The sequence below is a fragment of the Salvelinus alpinus genome, chromosome 17, assembly GCF_045679555.1.
Source record: "Salvelinus alpinus chromosome 17, SLU_Salpinus.1, whole genome shotgun sequence".
NCBI lineage: Eukaryota > Metazoa > Chordata > Actinopteri > Salmoniformes > Salmonidae > Salvelinus > Salvelinus alpinus.
The window spans coordinates 29,174,977-29,200,075 of NC_092102.1; the positions used below are offsets into that span (position 1 = coordinate 29,174,977).

Genomic DNA, 25,099 nt, shown 5'->3' on the forward strand with positions numbered 1-25,099 from the left:
GCAAATGGAATGGATTCAGTTTCAAACTGTAAGAGATGTGTGATTGTATCTTGGGGCTTTTTGTGTTGAGTGAGCAGGTGCACACTTCACAAATAAAGACACCCTTGCAGCACTCAACATCACATGCACACACATACACACATACACACACGCACACGCGCATGCACGCAGGCACATGCACACAGATCCGCACACCTCCTTCCCTCACACACACACACACACACACACACACACATGCGTGCGCACACACACACACACTCACACCAATCATCCTCTTTTGACTAAACCCCTCACACCCTCAGCACAGAGGGGCTGCCAGCCAATTTATTTTCCTTGCTGCCACAAAATGAGTTTGGAGAGCTCTCCATGCCCCGGAGCTCAACTAACAAGCTCCCGTGAGTCCCGAGAGAGACAAGCACTGAACGCTACGCTGCTCTTATCAAATCACAGATAGCAGATAGGAGTATATACATTTATATACACCACATCCTGTGTTACAGCTAGTCAGCCTTCTATGTGCTCTCATAACCAAGCAGGACCAAGTGGGAGCACTGAGGCTGAAACCTCACAGGCCATCAGCCCATCCAGAGCTGTGGTGGTGGTAGGGGATTTGTGCCGGTCAATGGAGAGATAAAGAGAGGGATGAGATGAATATCCAGCTGGTATCGCAGACAGGGTGCTAAATACATCCAACAGCCACAGCCACCCTTCAGAAGACAGATCCAGGAGAAGACAGGATGTCCAATAGAAAACACATTTTGACCAATGGGTAAAATAATATGTTGAAGGAAAACTTCACCGGTCACGCTGGCATAAATGGTTGGGAGACAGGCGCAGGAATGCGTAATAGGGGTTTTTATTTCCCAAATTACAGTGTGCCTTGTAAAGGCACGGGGATGAAGACCAAACAAATACATATACAAAACACAGTAGAAACCCAAACAAAAGAATGAGGAGTGCCTTGAATAAATACACAAGCGCACAATGATTATCACACGGGACGAGACCCGTAATCATCTGCACAATATACGTGGCACGAAAGCCAAAACACAGCACAGGTACTCACACGACCAACGGACATTGGAACAATAATCGACAGGACAATGGTGAACAAAGGCCACAAATACAATTACTAATCAATGGGAATAGGGGCCAGGTGTGCGTAAGGACAGTTCCAGAGGGATCTGTGACATCACCATTTTCAACTTCATATTCATCTCCAGCACCACCCCAACGTCAACATATGTGAAAAAGGTACGTTTCTACACTACCGTTAAAAAGTTTATGTGTCCTTTAAAATAACATCAAATTGATCAGAAATACAGTGTAGACATTGTTAATGTTGTAAATGACTATTGTAGCTGGAAACGGCTGATTATTTTATGGAATATCTACATAGGCGTACAGAGGCCCATTATCAGCAACTATCACTCCTGTGTTCAAATTAAATCAAATGTATTGGTCACATACACATGGTTAGGACATGTTAATGCGAGTGTAGCAACATGCTTGTGCTTCTAGTTCCGACTATGCAGTAATGGAAATGGCACGTTCCAAGTTTATCATTTTAAAAGGCTAATTAGCTTTTTCTTTGGAAGTCTGCCTAGAAGGCCAACATCCCAGTCGCCTCTTCACTGTTGATGTTGAGACTGGTGTTTTGCGGGTACTATTTAATGAAGCTGCCAGTTGACGACTTGTTTCTCAAACTAGACACTCTAATGTACTTGTCCTCTTGCTCAGTTGTGCACCGGGGCCTCCCACTCCTCTTTCTATTCTGGTAAGAGCAAGTTTGCACTGTCAATTGAAATACATTCATTATGCCCTAATCTATGGATTTCACATGACTGGGCAGTTGCGCAGCCATGGGTAGGCCTAGGAGGGCATAGGCCCATCTACTTGGGAGCCAGGCCCACCCACTGGGGAGCCAGGCCTAGCCAATCAGAATGAGTTTCTCCCCACAAAAGGGCTTTATTACAGACAAAAAAATACTTTTCAGTCTCATGAGCTGTCCGGGTGGTTAGTCTCAGATGATTCCGCAGGTGAAGAAGCCGGATGTGGAGGTCCTGGGTTGGTGTGGTTACACGTGGTTGTAAGACCGGTTGGAGGCGGCTTATGGTAGGGAAATGAACATTCAATTCTCTGGCAACCGCTCTGATGGACATTCCTGCAGGCAACATGTCAATAGCTCGCTCCCTCAAAATGTAGATATCTGTAGCATTGTGTTGGGTGCCAAAACTGCACATTTAAGAGTGGCATTTTATTGTACCCAGCACAAGGTGCACCTGTGTAATGACCATGCTGTTTAATCAGCTTCTTGATATGCCACACCTGTCAGGTGGATGGATTATCTTGGCAGATATAATGTTAATGATAAGTTACAGAAAAGACCCCACTGAACAATTCAGAACATGAATAATCATATTTGTCTTGGTAAAATGTATTTTACAACATAAAGAAGTGAAATTTCCTCACCAAACATATGTAGTGATGCTTTGTCCAGTCCTATATAGCATTACTGTTCATCTCACGAGCCATGTATATTTTTATATCGTTTTTATGAAGTTTATTTGGACAGGGACAATGTACAACAAAAACATACATCTCAGAAGTGTGAACTGATGCGTTTGCACCAGATTTTAGCTTACAGCTAATTTACATCTACGGTCCCAGAATGAACATCAAGAGGCGTGTAATGAATGTCAAGAGAGACTACATTACTACAATGTGTACTGTGCTTAATACGGATGAGTCCCCCTCTCAACATAGCAGACACAGAATGTTATGGTGTTTTAATTGCAGTCTTACTATGCTGCTGTTAGCAGTGCCAGGCATAGTAATCGATATGTAGGTGATAAATGATGAGTGCTTCATTTTACTGTGCTCATCCAGGGTCTTCTCTCTGATACTACTGTCTGCAGCTGCCTGGAAGTTAACTGATAATTGAAGAGGAGAAAGATGAGAGAAAAGTGTGTCACAGCACGGGGTGCTGAGCTCTAGGAGAGACGATAAGGGGATGGGTGTGTACAGCATATCACCCCACTGCAGCATGCTACTGCCTGCGTGCACACACACATACACTCATGCACGCAGACACACACACAAGTATGTGCAAACACACAGACAAGCATGTGCATGGACACACCAAACAAGTATGTGCTCTCTCTCTCTCTCTCTCTCTCTCTCTCTCTCTCTCTCTCTCTCTCTCTCTCTCTCTCTCTCTCTCTCTCTCTCTCTCTCTCTCCCTCTCTCTCTCTCTCTCTCTCTCTCTCTCTCTCTCTCTCTCTCTCTCTCTCTCTCTCTCTCTCTCTCTCTCTCTCTCTCTCTCTCTCTCTCTCTCTCTCTCTCTCTCTCTCTCTCTCGTCAGTGTACACACACACATACACTCATGCACGCAGACACACACACAAGTATGTGCAAACACACAGACAAGCATGTGCATGGACATCATCAATCTCTCTCTGGTCAGTGTACAGAGCACTAGTAATGGTACCTACCAATTTTCCTTTTCCAATTGAGCAATAAATCTCACTTCTCATTCGCTCAACTCAGCCTCATTACTAGGGCTGGGAATTGCCAGGGAACTCACGATACGATATTATCATGGTGAAATCCCTGAGAGGTTTCCTGAGTTATGAAGGACGCCTGTATCTTTGTAATTTCTGGTGTATTGATACACCATCCAAAGTGTAATTATTAACTTCTACATGCTCAAAGGGATATGAAATGTCAGCTTTTTTCTACCAATAGGTGCCCTTCTTTGCGAGGCATTGGAAAACTTCCCTGGTCTTTGTGGTTTATTCTGTGTTTGAAATTCAATGCTCAACTGAGGGACATTACAGATAATTGTATGTGTGGGGTACAGAGATGGGTTAGTCATTCAAAAATCACCTTGACTTGGAAGAATTCTAGTGTTGGATAGTCATAGCCAGCTAGCTAACATTGAATCCCTCTCTGTTTGAGCTAGCTGCATTTGCTAGCTAAGTGAAAGTGAAAAAAATAATACATATAGCTAGCTCTCGCTCTCTCTCTCTTGCTTCTCCTTAATTTTTAAATACATTAATTTGTTCAAGACTGTTCAACTATTGTAAGTCTATGGAAGGGAGTGAGAACCATGAGCCTCTTAGGTTCTGTATGGAAGTCAATGTACCCAGACGTGGACGGAAACTAGCCTTCCTCCGGTTACACCATTGTGCTACTCTACAGAGTGCTGTTGATGCTACTGCAGACCTTCCAATTATTTGGTGACGTGAATATATTTAGTATAGTTTTATCTAAAAAGGATAACTTTTTTATGTTTCACTATTTTTATTTTTATGAAATTCACAGAGGAGGATGGTCCTCCCCTTCCTCCTCTGAGGAGCATCCACTGTTTAAAACAGTTACAGTTTAATGGCTGTGAAAGGAGTAAACTGAGGATGGATCGACAACATTGGAAACTCAGCAAAAAAAGAAACGTCCCTTATTCAGGACCCTGTCTTTCAAAGATAATTAGTAAAAATCCAAATAACTTCACAGATATTCATTGTAAAGGGTTTAAACACTGTTTCCCATGCTTGTTCCATGAACCATAAACAATTAATGAACATGCACCTGTGGAACGGTTGTTAAGACACCTAAAGCTTACAGATGGTAGGCAATTAAGGTCACAGTTATGAAAACTTAGGACACTAAAGAGGCCTTTCTACTGACTCTGAAAAACACCAAAAGAAAGATGCGCAGAGTCCCTGCTCATCTGTGTGAACGTGCCTTAGGCATGCTGCAAGGAAGCATGAGGACTGCAGATGTGGCCAGGGCAATAAATTGCAATGTCCGTACTGTGAGACGCCTAAGACAGCGCTACAGGGAGACAGGACGGACAGCTGATTGTCCTCGTAGTGGCAGACCACGTGTAACAACACCTGCACATGATTGGTACATCCGAACATCACACCTGCGGGACAGGTACAGGATGGCAACAACAACTGCCCGAGTTGCACCAGGAACGCACAATCCCTCCATCAGTGCTCAGACTGTCCGCAATAGGCTGAGAGAGGCTGGACTGAGGGCTTGTAGGCCCGTTGTAAGGCATGTCCTCACCAGACATCACCGGCAACAACGTCGCCTATGGACACAAACCCACCGTTGCTGGACCAGACAGGACTGGCAAAAAGTGCTCTTCACTGACGAGTCGCGGTTGTGTCTCACCAGGGGTGATGGGCGGATTCGCGTTTATCGTTGAAGGAATGAGCGTTACACCGAGGCCTGTACTCTGGAGCGGGATCAATTTGGAGGTCGAGGGTCCGTCATGGTTTGGGGTGGTGTGTCACAACATCATCGGACTGAGCTTGTTGTCATTGCAGGCAATCTCAACGCTGTGCGTTACAGGGAAGACATCCTCCATGTGGTACAATTCTTGCAGGCTCATCCTGACATGACCCTCCAGCATGACAATGCCACCAGCCATACTACTCATTCTGTGCGTGATTTCCTGCAAGACAGGAATGTCAGTGTTTTGCCATGGCCAGCGAAGAGCCCAGATCTCAATCCCATTGAGCACGTCTGGGACCTGTTGGATCGGAGGGTGAGGGCTAGGGCCATTTCCCCCAGAAATGTCCAGGAACTTGGAGGTGCCTTGGTGGAAGAGTGGGGTAACATCTCACAGCAATAACTGGCAAATCTGGTGCAGTTCATGAGGAGGAAATGCACTGCAGTACTTAATGCAGCTGGTGGCCACACCAGATACTGAATGTTACTTTTGATTTTGACCCCCCCCTTTGTTCAGGGACACATTATTCAATTTCTGTTAGTCACATGTCTGTGGAACTTGTTCAGTTTATGTCTCAGTTGTTGAATCTTGTTATGTTCATTCAAATATTTACACATGTTAAGTTTGCTGAAAATAAACGCAGTTGACAGTGGGAAGACGTTTCTTTTTTTGCTGAGTTTAGTTACTCCTCAATACTAACCTAAATGACAGTGAAAAGAAGGAAGCCTGTACAGAATAAAATATTCCAAAACATGCATCCTGTTTGCAATAAGGCACTAAAGTAAAACTGCCAAAAATTTGGAATATAAATTAACATTATGTTCTGAATACAAAGCGCAACACAACACATCACTGAGTACCACTCTTCATATTTTCAAGCATGATGGTGGCTGCATCATATTATGGGTATGCTTGTCATCGGCAAGGACTATGGAGTTTGTTAGGATAAATATAAATGGAATAGGCCTCCTGAGTGGCGCAGTGGTCTAAGGCAACACTACAGACCCGGATTCGATCTCAGGCTGTGTCACAACCGGCCGTGAACTTGAGTCCCATAGGGCGGTGCACAATTGGCCCAGTGTCGTTTGGGTTAGGGGTGGGTTTGGCCAGGGGGGCGGCTTTACTTGGCTCATCGCTCTCTAGTGACTTCTTGTGGTGGGCTGGGCGCCTGCAGACTGACTTTGGTCATCAGTTGACTGGTGTCTCCTCCGACACATTGGTGCAGCTGGCTTCCGGGTAAAGCGGCGGGTGTTACGAAGCACGGTTTGGCAGGTCATCTTTCGGAGGACGCATGACTTGACCTTTGCCTCTCCCGAGCCCGTTGGGGAGTTGCAGCGATGAGACAAGATCGTAATTGGATCGCAATTGGATATCACGAAATTGGGGGGAAAAAGGGGGGAAATAAAAAAAATCATAGAGGCAAAAACATGCTTCAATCTGCTTTACAACAGACACAGGGAGACAAATTCATCTTTCAGCAGGACAATAACCTTAAACACAAGACCAAATATACACTGGAGTTGCTGACCAAGATGACATTGAATATTCCTCAGGGGCCTAGTTACAGGTTTGACTTAAATTGGCTTGAAAATCTATGGCAAGACTTGAAAATGGCTGTCTAGCAAAGATCAACAACCAACTTGAAGAATTGAATGAAGAATTTAAAAAAAGAATAATATGCAAATATTGTACAATTCAGGTTTAAAATCTCTTCGGGACTTACCCAGAAAGACTCACAGCTGTATTCACTTCCAAAGGTGACTCTAACATCTATTGACTCAGCGGTGTGAACACATGTAAATGTGATATTTCTGTATTTCATTTTCAATAAATTAGCTAAAAACATGTTTTCACTTGTCATTATAGGGTATTGTGTGTAGGCGACAACGATAAACAGCTGCCTCTGATTGGGAACCATACCAGGCCAACATAGAAATATAATCACCTAGATGACCCACCCTAGTCACACCCCGACCTAACCAACATAGAGAATAAAAAGCTCTCTATGGTCAGGGCGTGACAACATTTTTTTTGTGAAAAAGTCAAGGGGTGTGAATACTTGCTGAAGGCAGTACAGTATATACATTTTTACTAATCAATACTTGGAGTCAAAGTATCGATATACACTACATTACCAAAAGCATGTGGACAACTGCTCATCCAACAAATCATTTCAAAATCATGGGCATTAATATGGAGTTGGACCCCCTTTGCTGCTATAACAGCCTCCACTCTTCTGGGAAGGCTTTCCACTAGATGTTGGAACATTGCTGCAGGGACTTGCTACCATTCAGACACAAGAGCATTAGTGAGGACGGGCACTGATGTTGGGCGATTAGGCCTGGCTCTCAGTTGGTGTTCCAATTCATCCCAAAGGTGTTCGATGGGGTTGAGGTCAGGGCTCTGTGCAGGCCAGTCAAGTTCTTCCACACCGATCTCGACAAACCATTTCTGTATGGACCTCGCTTTGTGCAAGGGGGCATTATCATGCTGAAACAGGAAAGGGCCTTCCCCAAACTGTTGCCACAAAGTTGTAAGCACAGACTCGTCTAGAATGTCATTGTATGCTGTAGCGTTTAGATTTTCCTAGCCCGAACCATGAAAAACAGCCTCAGACCATTATTCCTCCTCCACCAAACTTTACAGTTGGCACTATGCATTGGGGCAGGTAGCATTCTCCTGGCATCCGCCAAACCCAGATTCGTCCGTCGTACCGCCAGACGGTGAAGCTTGATTCATCACTCCACTTCCACTGCTGCTGAGTCCAATGGCGGTGAGCTTTACACCCCTCTAGCCGACGCTTGGCATTGCGCATGGTGATCTTAGGCTTGTGTGCAGATGCTTGGCCATAGAAACCTATTTCATGAAGCTCTTGACTAACAGTTATTGTGCTGACGTTGCTTCCAGAGGCAGTTTGAAACTCGGTAGTGAGTGTTGCAACCGAGGACATATGATTTTTACGCGCTATGTGCTTCATCACTCGCCGGTCCTGTTCTGTGAGCTTGTGTGGCCTACCACTTCGCGGCTAAGCCATTTTTGCTCCTAGACGTTTTCACTTCCCAATAACAGCACTTACAGTTACTGTCTTGTTGGAAAGGTGGCATCCTATGACGGTGCCACATTAAAAGTCATTGAGCTCTTCAGTAAGGCCATTCTACTGCCAAGGTTTGTCTATGGAGGTTGCATGGCTGTGTGCTAGTACTGGATGTCAATTTTGAGATGCCGTAGCCTGTATACACTTCCTCAAAATAGTCTGAATTAATGTAAGATAACTCAAGAAATCTGTCATTCATTTTGATGTTTTTGCAGAGAATTTTACATCTAACTAAGATGTTTGGTGCAGTATTTCTCAATGAAAACACTTGCATGAAAACGAGTAATCTTTTGTTGAATGACAACAAAAACTTTATAGAAGAATCCCTACTGTTGACCAATCACTGACGAAGGGGCGTAGACCTCGGCTACCGGAAAAAAATGTGTGTGCCTGAACAGCCGAAAAAACCCTCACTGAAGTCCAAAACTAACAGAAACATCACAAAATGTTCCAAACTGTTTCGGCTGGGAAGCATGAGGATGCCATAGGCTCTTATCCTGACCCTCTGCTGTCCTACTGTCTGAACGGTCTCAACTCAACACTTCGACACCACTCCTACACAGAGTGAGTGAGTGAGTGAGTGAGTGAGTGAGTGAGTGAGTGAGTGAGTGAGGAATTCACAATTCCTGACATTTAATCCCAGTAAAAAGTCCCTGTCTTAGGTCAGTTAGGATCACCACTTTATTTTAAGAATGTGAAATGTCAGAACAATAGTAGAGAGAAATCTTTATTTTGGCTTTTATTTCTTTCATCACATTCGCAGTGGGTCAGAAGTTTACATAAACTCAATTAGTATTTGGTAGCATTTCCTTTAAATTGTTTAACTTGGGTCAAATGTTTCGGGTAGCCCTCCACAAGCTTCCCACAATAAGTTGGGGGAATTTTGGCGCATTCCTCCTGACAGAGCTGGTGTAACTGAGTCAGCTTTGTAGGCCTCCTTGCTCGCACACGCTTTTCAGTTCTGCCCACAAATGTTCTATAGGCTTGAGGTCAGGGCTTTGTGATGGCCACTCCAATACCTTGACTTTGTTGTCCTTAAGCCATTTTGCCACAACTTTGGAAGTATGATTGGGGTCATTGTCCATTTGGAAGACCCATTTGTGACCAAGCTTTAACTTCCTGACTGATGTTTTGAGACGTTGCTTCAAAATATCCACATCATTTTCTCCCCTCATGATGCCATCTATTTTGTGAAGTGCACCAGTCCCTCCTGCAGCAAAGCACCCTCACAACATGATGCTGCCACCCCCGTGCTTCACGGTTGGGATGGTGTTCTTCGGCTTGCAAGCTTCCCCTTTTTCCTCCAAACATTTTGATGGTCATTATGGCCAAACAGTTCTATTTTTGTTTCATCAGACCAGAGGACATTTCTCCAAAAAGTACAATCTTTGTCCCCATGTGCAGTTGCAAACCGTAGTCTGGCTTTTTTATGGCGGTTTTGGAGCAGTGGCTTCTTCCTTGCTGAGCGGCCTTTCAGGTTATGTCGATATAGGACTCGTTTTACTGTGGATATAGATACTTTTGTACCTGTTTCTTCCAGCATCTTCACAAGGTCCTTTGCTGTTGTTCTGGGATTGATTTGCACTTTTCACACCAAAGTACGTTCATCTCTAGGAGACAGAACGCGTCTCCTTCCTGAGCGGTATGGCGGCTGCGTGGTCCCATGGTGTTTATACTTGTGTACTATTGTTTGTACGGATAAATGTGGTACCTTCAGGCGTTTGGAAATTGCTCCCAAGGAGGAACCAGACTTGTGGAGGTCCACAATTTTTTTCAAAGGTCTTTGCTGATTTCTTTTGATTTTCCCATGATGTCAAGCAAAGAGGCACTGGGTTTGAAGGTAGGCCTTGAAATCCATGTCAATTAGCCTATCAGAAGTTTCTAAAGCCATGACATCATTTTCTGGAATTTTCCAAGCTGTTTAAAGGCACAGTCAATTTAGTGTATGTAAACTTCTGACACACTGGAATTGTGATACAGCGAATGATAAGTGAAATAATCTGTCTGTAAACAATTGTTGGAAAAATTACTTGTGTCATGCACAAAGTAGATGTCCTAACCAACTTGCCAAAACTATAGTTTGTTAACAAGAAATTTGTGGAGTGGTTGAAAAACTAGTTTTAATGACTCCAACCTAAGTGTATGTAAACCTCCGACTTCAACTGTACATGCCATGATGGAAACAATTGGTTGTGACATTCTTTAGTCACACAACTACTGACATTGAGCCACTACACTAATAAATATTGATCCTCTCTGTTCTATTCTACCAACTTGCTAAAATGGCTGTGTTGTTTTCCTGTCTTAGGGATCTGTAATAGGCGTATTATAGGCTTTATACAGTAAGCCTCTCTGTAAAACCTTTTCCAATTTGAAGTGACTTTGAGGCTAATATACCTAGCCAAACAGGTAGCCATGGCAACCACGGCCCGTTGCAACAGCTTAGCCAATAGCGTGTCAACAACCAATTCACATGACCTTGTTGCATATCACAGTAAACACAGGAGCTGCTGGCAGCATGTTGATGATGTCACGGCCTCTGTCTGGTAGGAGGACAGGGACCTTATTTTAACCACATCTCCCAATAGGCTTCTGGTAAAAATATGAATAGTTAGGCCAACGCAGTCAGGTCAAATAAAATAAAAGGTTATTTGTCACATGCTTGGTAAACAACAGGTGTAGACTAACAGTGAAATGCTTACTTATGGGCCTTTCCCAACAATGCAGAGAGAAAAATAATAGAAAAATAATAACACAAGCAATAAATAGATGGGGTGTGGCGGCGGACTTCATAAAAGACGTGCCAGGACATTAGGCCTATCACCCATTCCAACATAATCACAGCTCGGTCTGATGGGCCCTGCTCCTCGTAGAGAATATAAATGTGCCAAACATCATAAATGACACGACACATCCCTGGATTTGGGTTTCTTCCCCTGTCAAAATGTCCGACAGGGTCCCTTTGTGTCCTCCGATAAGGAAATATGAAAAGGAGCTGCATGTGAGATCTCTCAATGATTCCCTTCGGTCGTTTGCTTAGCTGGAAGCAGTATGTTAATTGAAGCGGAAACTTGCAGCTATATGAAACACGGGCAATTTATGCCACAGTCTAGTGCGCAGATTATTCTGACATAAGTGTATATAATTCATGTGTAATTCTCCAATCAGGCGCTGTTTAGAATCACACATGCAAACACACACATGCACGCACATATGCACACCCACACACACACACACACACACACACACACACTGGTACAGAACAGATGCACTCTGGAGAGCAATTCGTTTTCACCACTAAGCCTTTGTGAGGAAAGGTAAGGCTATCGATAAAACCGTCTATCCCCCTAGATCCCCCTTCACCTGCCCGTCGAACATCTCATTCCAAAATCACAAGCGTTAATATGGTGTTGGTCCCCCTTTTTTTTGCTATTCATCCAGAATGTCATTGTGTGCTGTTGCGTTAAGATTTCCCTTCAATGTAACTAAGGGGCCAAAACCATGAAAAACAGCCCCAGACCATTATTCCTCCTCCACCAGACTTTACAGTTGGCACTATGCATTCAGGCAGGTAGCGTTCTCCTGATAGCCGCCAAAACCAGATTTGTCCGTCCAACTGCCAGATGATGAAGCGTGATTCATCACTCCAGAGAACGCGTTTCCAATGCTCCAGAATCCAATGGCGCGGAGCTTTACACCACTCCAGCCGACGTTTGGCATTGCGCATGGCGATCTTATGCTTGTGTGCGGCTGCTCAGCCATGGAAACCCATTTCATGAAGCTCCCAACGAACAGTTATTGTGCGATTTTCAGCACTCAACGGTCCCGTTCTGTGAGCTTGTGTGGCCTAACACTTCGCAGCTGAGCCGTTGTTGCTTCTAGATGTTTCCACTTAACAATAACAGCACTTACAGTTACAGGGGCAGCTCTAGCAGGGCAGAAATTTGACGAACTGACTTGTTGGAAAGGTGGCATCCTATGATGGTGCCATGTTGAAAGTCACTAAACTCTTCAGTACAGGCCATTCTACTGTAAATGTTTGTCTATGGAGATTGCATGGCTGAGTGCTCAATTTTATACACCTGTCAGCAACGGATGTGGCTGAAATAGCTGAATCCACTCATTTGAAGGGTTGTCCACATACTTTTAGCCATGTAGTGTATAACCTTAACCTTTTAACATTAAAAGCATTTGAATGTCTATAAAACAGGATGAAAGAGAGGGGGGGGGGAGCGACATAAAACAACAGCTAGAAAACGTATGGACCAGGGGGGTGATAAACAGAGCAATGGTTTTTGATAGTTCTCTCTCTCCCCCCTCCCTCCCTCTCTCTCCCTCTCTTTCTTCCTCTCCTCCCTGCAGACTGGTACAGGTGTGGATAGGCTGGCTGGCTGGGGATGGAGAGACTAGCAGAAGATGGATAATGGAAATAAAATGACTTCCATCTAACCTGTCAGGTCTCCAGCGCTCTGCATTCTTTCTGTCTGGTGGTTGTGTTTCTATGTTCACAGTGTTTTCACTTTGTAATGAGGAGTAGGAGCCTAGAGCCTCAGGTCGCTGTGTAAGGATCCATTCCACACTTGACATGACTCTTCTCAATTTTCATGTGTATTTTTAATGGAGCATGAAATTACCTTGCGATCCCTTAGGGGGGAAATGTGCGTGTGTTTGAAAAATTCAACAGAGTTTGGTTGGCTGTGCCTTACTCATACATGAGGAAATGGCCCGTGCAGCTCCAAGATGTGTTACATGGATACATGTGTATATGTGTTTTGTGACACAATCTGTTCTGTATGTGTTTATTTTGTAGTGAGATGTGTGTGTGTGTGTGTCCACCTGGGTGCATGAGCGTGCACGTGTCTGATGGTCTGATGTGACATCATCAGCCTTCACCCTTGCTTGCGGAACCAATAGAGGACAAACGAAGAAAGGCCTACTGTAAACTGGTGAATCGCCAAGGAGGAATTTGCAGAGGTATGGAGCGTGAGAGCGGTTCTATATACAGTGGACAAAGAGGGGGGCTTGGTTTTAACATTAGCATGAAGTAAGCCAGCAGCATACCACTCTGCATCCCACTACTGGCTTACCTCTGAAGTTAAGCAGGGAAGGTCCCTGGATGGGAGACCAGATGCTGCTGGAAGTGGTGTTGGAGGGCCAGTAGGAGGCACTCTTTCCTCTTGTCAAAAAATTATAATAATGCCCCAGGGCAGTGATTGGGGACATTGCCCTGTGTAGGGTGCTGTCTTTCGAATGGGACGTTAAACCGGTGTCCTGACTCTGTGTGGTCACTAAAGATCCCATTGTACTTATTGTAAGATTAGGGGTGTTAACCCCTCTGTCCTGGCTAAATTCCCAATCTGGCCCTCATACCATCATGGTCACCTAATCATCCCCAGCTTCCAATTGGCTCATTCATCCACCCTCCTCTCCCCTGTAACTATTCCCCAGGCCGTTGCTGTAAATGAGAATGTGTTCTCAGTCAACTTACCTGGTCAAATAAAAGATTGTGCCTGAAATGATGTAACTATTGGGCCAGTAAAGATATTTTCTGTCTCTCTCCTTCAGGCATTAGACTAAGAAAAAGTCTCTATATTTACATCCTATATAGTACTGCAAGTCGAAGAAATGCATCCAGTCCGTCTGTCCTGAGACAGTGATGTCCTGATCAATCACAATGACCCAGAAAAACAACCATCCACCCAGTGCCTCTATAACACATCTACTTTGATTCCATGATGGCCCACAACAGGTTTGTTTGTATTTGGCAGAATTCTGGAACACACCCAGCGCAGGGCGCTCCTTATCAAATACAGCTGGCCAGCTACATCATTATTAGGCTAGGAAAGGTTTAGACCAGGGAAGGCTCTGTTACGACCTGGAGGTCTGCAGCTCTACCAGTCTGCAGGTCTAGCAGTCTACAGGTCTGGAGGTCTGCAGGTCTAGCAGTCTACAGGTCTGGAGGTCTGCAGGTCTAGCAGTCTACAGGTCTGGAGGTCTGCAGGTCTAGCAGTCTACAGGTCTGGAGGTCTGCAGCACGGTGGGACCCAGTTTAGCCCAATCCACTTTGGCCACTAGCAAGCAGGTGAGGAGTTATAATCAGATCACACAGCACGCACGCACGCACTCAGACAGACAGACAGACAGACAGACAGACAGACAGACAGACAGACAGACAGACAGACAGACAGACAGACAGACAGACAGACAGACAGACAGACAGACAGACAGTGATTGCCCACAGCGACCTGATTGGTTGGCAGAAGCTGAGCGCAGAATCCCAGATTAAACCTGTCAGCTTGATCCACGGAGGAGAAGCACTCAGGACCCACCTAATGCAGCAGAACAGGGTGTGTACTACTGTATGTGTGCCTGTGATGTCATTTCTGACCCATTTCACTGTAACCTAACTGAATATAACCACCACTGTGTGGGAACTAAAGTGGGCCACAGTGCCACACAGAAGATGGAATATTGTCCAAGGTACCAAAGAAAACACACTGTTGTTCACTGTCCTAGTCCAAACTGTCCACTACTCATCACATGAATACACCCTTCAGCAGCTCATCTGCATGTTGTGAAATACTGAATAATCAATGGCTCAAGCCCAGAACATAATCATTCATTCATTGGGAGAAACATCCATGTGACTGATAAGGACGTAGCTCACGATCACATGTCCTTTAGCTCCACAGACTTTCTCTTTGCCTCTCTTAGGCTCCTCCCCTTCTCTAGCTCAAGGACATGCTTCCCCCAGCCCCCTACAAACAAAGGACAACAGCCCTTCCTGAAATTCAGATATACAATGGGGGCAGGCTCGGTGTTGTGTTTCCTTGAAAAGTAGTGGCAAAATGAGCGGCGGTTGCAAAACAAAGGGAGTGCATTAGGCCTTGTTGGCATTGACTGCTAAAGAGGTCTGTGTCCCTAAGCACTCCACGGCCTTGTTCCCACAAAATCACACTGTTCTGGGGTGATGAGGGCCCACAAAATCACACTGTTCTGGGGTAATGAGAGCCCACAAATCACACTGTTCTGGGGTGATGAAAGCCCAAAAATCACACTGTTCTGGGGTGATGAGAGCCCACAAATCACACTGTTCTGGGGTAATGAGACCCCACAAATCACACTGTTCTGGGGTGATGAAAGCCCAAAAATCACACTGTTCTGGGGTGATGAGAGCCCACAAATCACACTGTTCTGGGGTAATGAGAGCCCACAAAATCACACTGTTCTGGGGTAATGAGAGCACAGAAATAAACACTGTTCTGGGGTGATGAAAGCCCAAAAATCACACTGTTCTGGGGTAATGAGAGCCCACAAAATCACACTGTTCTGGGGTAATGAGAGCACAGAAATAAACACTGTTCTGGGGTGATGAGAGCCCACAAAATCACACTGTTCTGGGGTAATGAGAGCCCACAAAATCACACTGTTCTGGGGTAATGAGAGTCCACAAAATCACACTGTTCTGGGGTAATGAGAGCCCACAAAATCACACTGTTCTGGGGTAATGAGAGCCCAGAAATAAACACTGTTCTGGGGTAATGAAAGTCCACAAATAAACACTGTTCTGAGGTAATGAGAGTCCACAAATAAACACTGTTCTGGGGTAATGAGAGCCCACAAATCACACTGTTCTGGGGTAATGAGTGCCCACAAAATCATACTGTTCTGGGGTAATGAGAGTCCACAAATAAACACTGTTCTGGGGTAATGAGAGGCCACAAATAAACACTGTTCTGGGGTAATGAGAGTCCACAAATAAACACTGTTCTGGGGTGATGAGAGCCCACAAATAAACACTGTTCTGGGGTAATGAGAGCCCACAAATAAACACTGTTCTGGGGTGATGAGAGCCCACAAATCACACTGTTCTGAGGTAATGAGAGCCCACAAACAAACACTGTTCTGGGATAATGAGAGTCCACAAAATCACACTGTTCTGGGGTGATGAGAGGCCACAAATAAACACTGTTCTGGGGTAATGAGAGCCCACAAATAAACACTGTTCTGAGGTAATGAGAGTCCACAAATAAACGCTGTTCTGGGGTAATGAGAGTCCACAAATAAACACTGTTCTGGGGTATTGAGAGTCCACAAATAAACACTGTTCTGGGGTAATGAGAGTCCACAAATAAACGCTGTTCTGGGGTAATGAGAGTCCACAAATAAACACTGTTCTGGGGTAATGAGAGTCCATAAATAAACACTGTTCTGGGGTAATGAGAGGCCACAAATAAACACTGTTCTGAGATAATGAGAGTCCACAAATAAACACTGTTCTGAGATAATGAGAGTCCACAAATAAACGCTGTTCTGGGGTAATGAGAGTCCACAAATAAACACTGTTCTGGGGTAATGAGAGTCCATAAATAAACACTGTTCTGGGGTAATGAGAGTCCACAAATAAACACTGTTCTGAGATAATGAGAGTCCACAAATAAACACTGTTCTGGGGTAATGAGAGTCTACAAATAAACACTGTTCTGGGGTAATGAGAGCCCACAAATAAACACTGTTCTGGGGTAATGAGAGCCCACAAATAAACACTGTTCTGGGGTGATGAGAGTCCACAAATAAACACTGTTCTGGGGTAATGAGAGTCCACAAATAAACACTGTTCTGGGGTAATGAGAGTCCACAAATAAACACTGTTCTGGGGTAATGAGAGCCCACAAATAAACACACCAGTAAACAGAAAACACTGCCCAGTCTGCCCACAACCTCCAAGAAAGAGAGAGAGACTGGAGGAGAACAAGAGAGCGACTAGGAGTGAAAGTGAGAGAGAGGTAGTGAGAATGAGAAAAAGAAACAGAGGGAAAACAAGTGAAAGAGAGAGAGAGAGAGAGAGAAAGGAGGGAAAGATGCCCTATGGAATTTTTCTTCGCCCTCTCACCATTGAGGTTTCCAATTAAGGGCAGTATCTTCCCTGATTTCCTTCCCCCTGCAAGGACCCCATACATATAGGCCCACCTCTGTCTCCATTCATCTCAGTTTGAGCTGCTGCAGGACCCAACCCCACAACCCCCTCCCCTTCCTTCCCTACCCTAAACCCCCCTCCATCAAATCCAGCTTCATCACCTTCAGAGGGTCAAAACAGCTGGAATGTGAATCAATGCTCTTGGAATGAGAGGGGGAATGAGGAGGGATAGGAGATAATAACTTCATCAGCAGTGTTCTGTGTCTCTTTTGGAAAGGGAAGGGGTTGCTATCATTCCACTTTCCTTTGTCCATTTTTGTGCAATCTCTGCTTATCAAACATCTGTCTGGTCAACAATAGAGGACAATGCAGTAGAACCAGGCAGCCAAAATCACTCAAATGTATCTAATCATCGAAAGAGAGAGCTGTCCTAACTTAGCCTCAGCGGTTCCCCGACTCCCCTACTCTTGACCCAAAACTGTTTCAATTGGTTTAGAAGTGTGGATGGTGGATGCATCATAGTCCATTTACATGATGAAACACTGAGAACCTAAGATGGGTTTTAAACAGATTGTCTTAGGACACATATCAGAAATAGTCAGCAGCCAATCTGGATTTAACTTAGGCCCAATGGTTAACGCATCCTAAATATGGACTCAAGTGTTGCTGACCAAATCTTTCAATCCAACTAAGGGTATAAACATTGAAATACAAAGGAAGTTGTAACAGAGAAAATGTTCAGAAAACATTGCAAATACTGTATATTTTCTTTCCTTCCTTCTCTCTCTCTTCTCCTCAACCTGGCCAGCATCATCAGCCTGACTAATATCACAGGAGGCAGATCAACTAGCAGCAGAATCCAATGGGCTAGCCAGGCCAAGCAGCTTGTCGAGCTCAATACTAGAGCAGCATCACTTACACACCCAGACAGGAGCCACAGAATACCAATCAATTATTTACAAACCTCCTTGTATTACCTCTCTCTCTCTCTCTCTCTCTCTCTCTCTCTCTCTCTCTCTCTCTCTCTCTCTCTCTCTCTCTCTCTCTCTCTCTCTCTCTCTCTCTCTCTCTCTCTCTCTCTCTCTCTCTCTCTCTCTCTCTCTCTCTCTCTCTCTCTCTCTCTCTCTCTCTCTCTCTCTCTCTCTCTCTCTCTCTCTCTCTCTCTCTCTCTCTCTCTCTCTCTCTCTCTCTCTCTCTCTCTCTCTCTCTCTCTCTCTCTCTCTCTCTCTCTCTCTCTCTCTCTCTCTCTCTCTCTCTCTCTCTCTCTCTCTCTCTCTCTCTAACAGAGCCGGAGACATTCCTAACTGACTGAGAACAGAGACAGAGTGGGTAGTGAAGCCAGGGATAGACAGGCACACATAACAGTCCTGGATCAGAAGTGTCAGCTATGCAAAGAATTCTCTTTTCCATGGGGCAAGCACAATACAGCAGCAGTACCCCATTTAGCATAGCCTGCCAACCACACAGCTAGCCAGCCAGTCAGTCAGTCAGCCAGCCAGCCATCCATCTAGTGAGAGAGTGACTTTGTTTCGCAGTCAGCTAGACAGCCAGCTACCCAGCCAGCCAGCCCCGGTTCTGAGAGCTTGGCCAAGGCCACGGTCAGTCATCAGCCCCCCTCCCTGCTCTCCTCTCCTCCATAAAGGGACGGCAGGAGAGAGAGGGGCCTCCTTTTGTGCACTCCAGATTAGTCAACACAGAGGGAGGGCAGAGATTGATAGAAGAGGACATTTGATTTCTCCTGAGAGCATTAACTGAGCATAACGCAATATCTGTAGAGAGTAAAGAGTGTTTTTAACGGAAGCTTTTATGAGGATAGAAAGACTTGCACAAAGCAGCTTCCTCCCACGGTTTTCTATTCAACTCTGTCCAGTAAACATACCGCCAAATGGTTAGCAGTCCAAACAAAAACACAACCCTCTATCAAAAAACTAAAATCGCCCACTTCTTCATTCTACACAACATACTGAACAACATGTCATTGTGGTTCAGTCTGACCATGTATGAGGTCCCAAACTTCAACGTTATTATTCCAAACCCGGTGAATTTATATGGACCATTGAAGAAAGCCTACTTAACCTAGCCAACTCAACACAGCGTAACCTATAGCCAAACCCAGCTAATCCCAGTCCAGCTCAGCCCAGCTAGACAAAGCCATGGTCAACCCAACCGAGCCCAGCCAAACCAAACTCAGCCCGGCAGTACATCATGACTTACCTCTCAACACGGCCCGACCATAGTAAACCCAGCTCAGCCCAATCCCACCCCTCCCAGTACATCATGTCTTACCTCTCGTTGCTTCTCCATCTCAGCCTGCAGGACCTGCTTGGCCACCTCTAGGTCCTGGAGCCTGACCCTCAGCTCCTCGTTCTCCTGCTCCAGACGACCCCTCTTCTTCTCCACAGAGTCCAACTCGTTGTGCAGTCGGATGGACACGTCTTTAGCCACCTGACGTCCAAAGGAGGAGAGAAGAGAGAGAAGACATGAGGGAGGGTGGTCAGCATCAGTGAGATGTATGATCCACATGCCATGATCCAGAGTCATACTAAATGACTAAATGAGTCATACTATAAATACCCTATAAAGCCTTTATACTGTAAAAAGTGATTTGTTTAAAGTATGACCACATATATATGCCTAAGACATGTATGGCTCTCTGCTGATGGTGTATTCACAGCACAGTAATAAATCACACCATACTGTAGCTTATCATTAATGTGTTACAGTAAGTAACACATTATTTGGATAGTATGACCCAGCATTATCACTAATATGTGTAGGAGTGGAGCAGAGATCAGCTCTGAGATAATCATGTGTTGACATGTTGCTACAGAACAAGACTGTTATAACCGGCTGATCAGGTCCAATGCAGCTGTTTCTAACTCATTATCAAATCATTTCTGGGAGACAATTAAGTACCTCACTGGGATTGTTTTCAATGAAAATGCTTCTTAGCAAAGGGAATTTCTCAAGCAAGAATTTTGCTAAGACTGTCTGGTAGTGGTCTGAGTGGGGAGGGACAAACTGAAAACTAGCTGTTATTGGAACTCTCTTTCTTATTGGTCTGTTAACTAATTTACCGCCTGGCGATGTCACTAGGCAGGCCAAAACTCCCTCCCACCAAAACAGGTTGAAATTTCAGGCGGTCTTTTCAAACCGCTCTTACACTGAAAGGGCATTATCATCATTTTCACAATTTCATAATATTACTCCAACTTCATAGTTTGGAAATATATAAAAAACGTTTTTGACTGCACTGGCACTTTAAAGTTGAATATATGTTCCTCTGAGTGGTTGGAAGGCCATTAAACACAGACCCTATCCAGATGAGTGTATGATGTTCTGTTGGGCCAACAACAACATAACGTGCATATTTTATCATAACAAAGAACCGTGTGTGTGTGACTGTATATCACAGGGCACTAACAGGTTGTTCAATCCAAAAGCAAACCCAACTGCCTGGTTCTAATTGTTTATATGGAAAGGAGGTGACATGCATATTTATACGATAGGTGGGAAACATATCCAAAACATTTGAGTGGATTGTCATCTTTATGTCAAATGTTCTGAAAACAGTTTATACTGAAAATGTAAACAATGATACAAGGCACATTATTATTATTTAATTTTCACCCTCACTATATTTCTCTCCCTCTTTGCAACATCATAGCATGAGATGAGAGTCTATTTGTATAGGGTGGTACAGTGCTGATCTCATTGAATGAGGAAGGGGGTGACAGGAAACAGGTGTGTGTGTGTGTGTGTGTGTGTGTGTGTGTGTGTGTGTGTGTGTGTGTGTGTGTGTGTGTGTGTGTGCGTGCGTGCGTGCGTGCGTGCGTGCGTGCGTGCGTGCGTGTGTGTGAGCATTGGGGGATTCTCTCTGCCCCTGAACCAGAGCCAATGTGCAGCTGGGAACCACAATGCCCCTCTGTGCTGCCCACTCTGAGCTGGACCAACGGCCCAGTTCACCACCACGCTCTAATTCATTTCTCTCTCTCTCTCACTCTCTCCTACGTATCTCCCTTTGTGTGTTGCTTGGCTGTTTTTAATGCTGTCCTTAACTTATCCTTTTAAGGAAGGAAAACAACAGAGACAGAGACAATACATTATTTACAAACAACATTTTATTCACCTTTATACACACACAAGTCTGTGATTCTCTTTCTCTCTCTTTCCTTATACTTCTTTTGCCTCTCCCTCTCTGCCCTCTCCTCTCCGTACTGTAGAAGGGAGAAGAGGGACAGGCGGGGAGATGGACTGCATGGTCAAATCAATGCCTCTTTCATTAGCGTTCTGGGAGGTTTCCAGGCTATGTTTTTAGACTTTGATGCTTTATGGTGATTGGGCCCCATTGGCAGTAAACAACAGCCTTTATTAATGGCCTGTTAACTTAACACACATTCAATGAGAGGACTCTCCCTCTCACAGTTCAGCTCCTTTCCATACACTGCTTTGTCTGCCTGCACCTCCCAATAAATATAATGCTTTGATATGTAAAGAGAAAAAACACCTTGAGTTTCCCCTAGGTACAGATCTAGGATCAGCTTGCTCTCTCCCAATCCTAACCTTAACCAATAGTTGGAAAAAATGAAAGACTCACCCAAGATCAGCGTCTAGGGTCACCCAACGAGCAGTTTTAGCATTGGTGAGGGGCCCCAGCTGGCACTAGAGGACGTGACAGGCATACAGTCAGTGTGTATGTAGGGGGGAGTGACTGGTACATTATGGTCAAGTCGCAGCCTTCAAACATCTATCAGCCAGCTCTCCTACCTAAACACTTGAGATGCCCTCTATTCTCTGTGGTCCACTGGACAGAGTCAGACAGAATCAAAAGGAGACATTTAACCATCAAAAGGGTGTCTTTCATGTATTTGTGTATGTGTGTGTGTGTGTGTGTGTGTGTGTGTGTGTGTGTGTGTGTGTGTGTGTGTCTGCATGCGCGTATGTGTATTTGCATGCATGCGTGCATTGGAGTGTGTGTGCGTGCTGAAGCAGATCCCTGCTATCTGATCCTGCCTGTCAGCACTGCCACAGCTCTAACTGTTCCTCACACTGCCGTTTTACAGACTTCCCTGTACATTTTATCATCACGGTTTTGCATGTTGGCAGTAAGCGCAGGATGGGGGAGTGTGTAAAGCATTGGCCATGGCTATGTCACAAATGGCAGCCTATTCCGTATGTAGTGAACTACTTTTGAACAGGGCCCATAGGGTTCTGCTCAAAAGTAGAGCACTATTTAGGGAATAGGCTGACATTTGTGACGTAGACAACTTGATTAGCCGATGCCTTACTGACTTTACTGTAAAGTATGTCTTGAAGAGATATTGGATTTTCTACTTTAATGAGCTAAGAAAGTGCTTACAAAGGAGAGCATACTCTATGAAAGCATTGAGTATATACTATATAGAGTATATACCATAAATCTGAGCTATTTAAATCATGATGGGATCCAGTATTGCAGCATCAGCTAACAGGCATACCCAACTGGTGCATTTTTATGTACCTATCATCTAGTTGTTATCCTTCCTGTTGCAGCCTCCAGAAACAGAATAGTCATCTTTTCCCTTCTGTGTATATATAAAAAGGCTCCCCAGCTGTTAAAGAGCCAACCTCTGCACGACAGTTGTTTAGTGGTTACAGTATAATCCACATTGTGGGCATCCACACACGCTCCTGCTAGTGCCGTGCTGAGCAGGCAGCAGGCACAGGGATCAACAACACTTCCTGGAACTCCATGAGCAAGCCAATCGGCTCTCTGAACCGGGCCTGCCTGGCTGACACGTGGAGACGGTATCTATGTGTATAGTATCTCCAGGATGCTGCTCTTACTGCTGCCCAGCTGTTATCTGCAATCCTTTGTAGCTCAGTTGGTAGAGCACAGCGTTTGTAACATCAGGATAGTATGTTTGATTCCCGGGACCACCCATATGTAAAATCCATGCACGCATGACTCTAAGTTGCTTTGGATAAAAGCGTCTGCTAAATGGCATATATGATTTATTATATCTGCTGCTGAGAGAGGTATGGAGAGAGGGAGAGAGAGAGGGAATCCACCCGTCTCCCTATCTCACTAACCTCTCCTTTCCCTCCCTATATGCTAAGCAATATTGTGCTGCTATTTCTATCGACTTGGCCAAAGCTTTTGATATGGTAGACCATTCCATTCTTGTGGACCGGCTAAGGAGTATTGATGTCTCTGAGGGGTCTTTGGGCTGGTTTGCTAACTACCTCTCTCAAAGAGTGCAGTGTATAAAGTCAGGAAATCTGCTGTCTCAGCCACTGCCTGTCACCAAGGGAGTACAGCAAGGCTCGATCCTAGGCCCCACGCTCTTTTCAATTTACATCAACAACATAGCTCAGGTAGTAGGAAGATCTCTCATCCATTTATATGCAGATGATACAGTCTTATACTCAGCTGGCCCCTCCCCGGATTTTGTGTTAAACGCTCTACAACAAATCTTTCTTAGTGTCCAACAAGCTTTCTCTACCCTTAACCTTGTTCTGAACACCTCCAAAACAAAAGGTCATGTGGTTTGGTAAGAATAATGCCCCTTCCCCCACCGGTGTTATTACTACCTCTGAGGGTTTAGAGCTTGAGGTAGTCACCTCATACAAGTACTTGGGAGTTTGGCTAGACGGTAAACTGTCCTTCTCTCAGCACATATCAAAGCTGCAGGCTAAAGTTAAATCTAGACTTGGTTTCCTCTATTGTAATCGCTCCTCTTTCACCCCAGCTGCCAAACTAACCCTGATTCAGATGACCATCCTACCCATGCTAGATTACGGAGACATAATTTATAGATCGGCAGGTAAGGGTGCTCTCGAGCGGCTAGATGTTCTTTACTATTTGGCCATCAGATTTGCCACCAATGCTCCTTATAGGACACATCACTGCACTGCACTCTATACTGCTCTGTAAACTGGTCTTCTCTGTATAGTCGTCGCTAGACCCACTGGTTGATGCTTATTTATAAAACCCTCTTAAGCCTCACTCCCCCCCATCTGAGATACCTACTGCAGCCCTAATCCTCCACACACAACACCCGTTCTGCCAGTCACATTCTGTTAAAGGTCCTCAAAGCACACACATCCCTGGGTCACTCCTCTTTTCAGTTCGCTGCAGCTAGCGACTGGAACGAGCTGCAACAAACACTCAAACTGGACAGTTTTATCTCAATCTCTTCATTCAAAGACTAAATCATGGACACTCTTACTGACAGTTGTGGCTGCTTTGTGTGATGTATTGTTGTCTCTACCTTCTTGCCCTTTGTGCTGTTGTCTGTGCCCAATAATGTTTGTACCATGTTTTCTGCTGCTACCATGTTGTGTTGCTACCATGTTGTTGTCATGTTCTGTTGCTACAATGCTGTGTTGTCATGTGTTGCTGCCTTGCTATGTTGTTGTCTTAGGTCTCTCTTTATGTGGTGTTGTGTTGTCTCTCTTGTTGTGATGTGTGTTTTGTCCTATATTTATATTGTATTTATTTCTTTATTTTTATCCCAAGCCCCCGTCCCCGCAGGATGCCTTTTGCCTTTTGGTAGGCCATCATTGTAAATAAGAATTTGTTCTTAACTGACTTGCCAAGTTAAATAAAGGTTAAATAAAAAATTGAATTAAAATAAAATATGCAACTCGTCTATTGCTATGAGTACATGGAAGCTCAGCCCACACATCCTGTACATGTGACGGCCAGAAGGGAAGGATATGGTATCTTTCACACCTGAGCCAAGTAAACAGTGAAGACCACAGATCACAGGTAGCGTGAAGAGACCGTGGTTTATGACTATAAATAAAATACCTCAGTCGGTTTCCCCAGCAAAAAATGACAATAGCATCATAGCCTCCA

General features: G+C 44.7%; 1 protein-coding gene across 5 annotated transcripts in view; it reads right to left on the reverse strand.

The window, feature by feature from the left end:
* LOC139542713 (microtubule cross-linking factor 2-like) overlaps nt 1-25,099 on the reverse strand; it is a 77,999-nt gene that overhangs the window by 46,159 nt on the left and 6,741 nt on the right. For all 5 annotated transcript variants that reach the window (XM_071348481.1, XM_071348484.1, XM_071348482.1 and 2 more), the window contains exon 3: nt 19,543-19,701. In XM_071348481.1, coding sequence (XP_071204582.1) covers nt 19,543-19,701 — 159 coding nt within the window. The remainder of the gene's footprint in view (nt 1-19,542; nt 19,702-25,099) is intronic.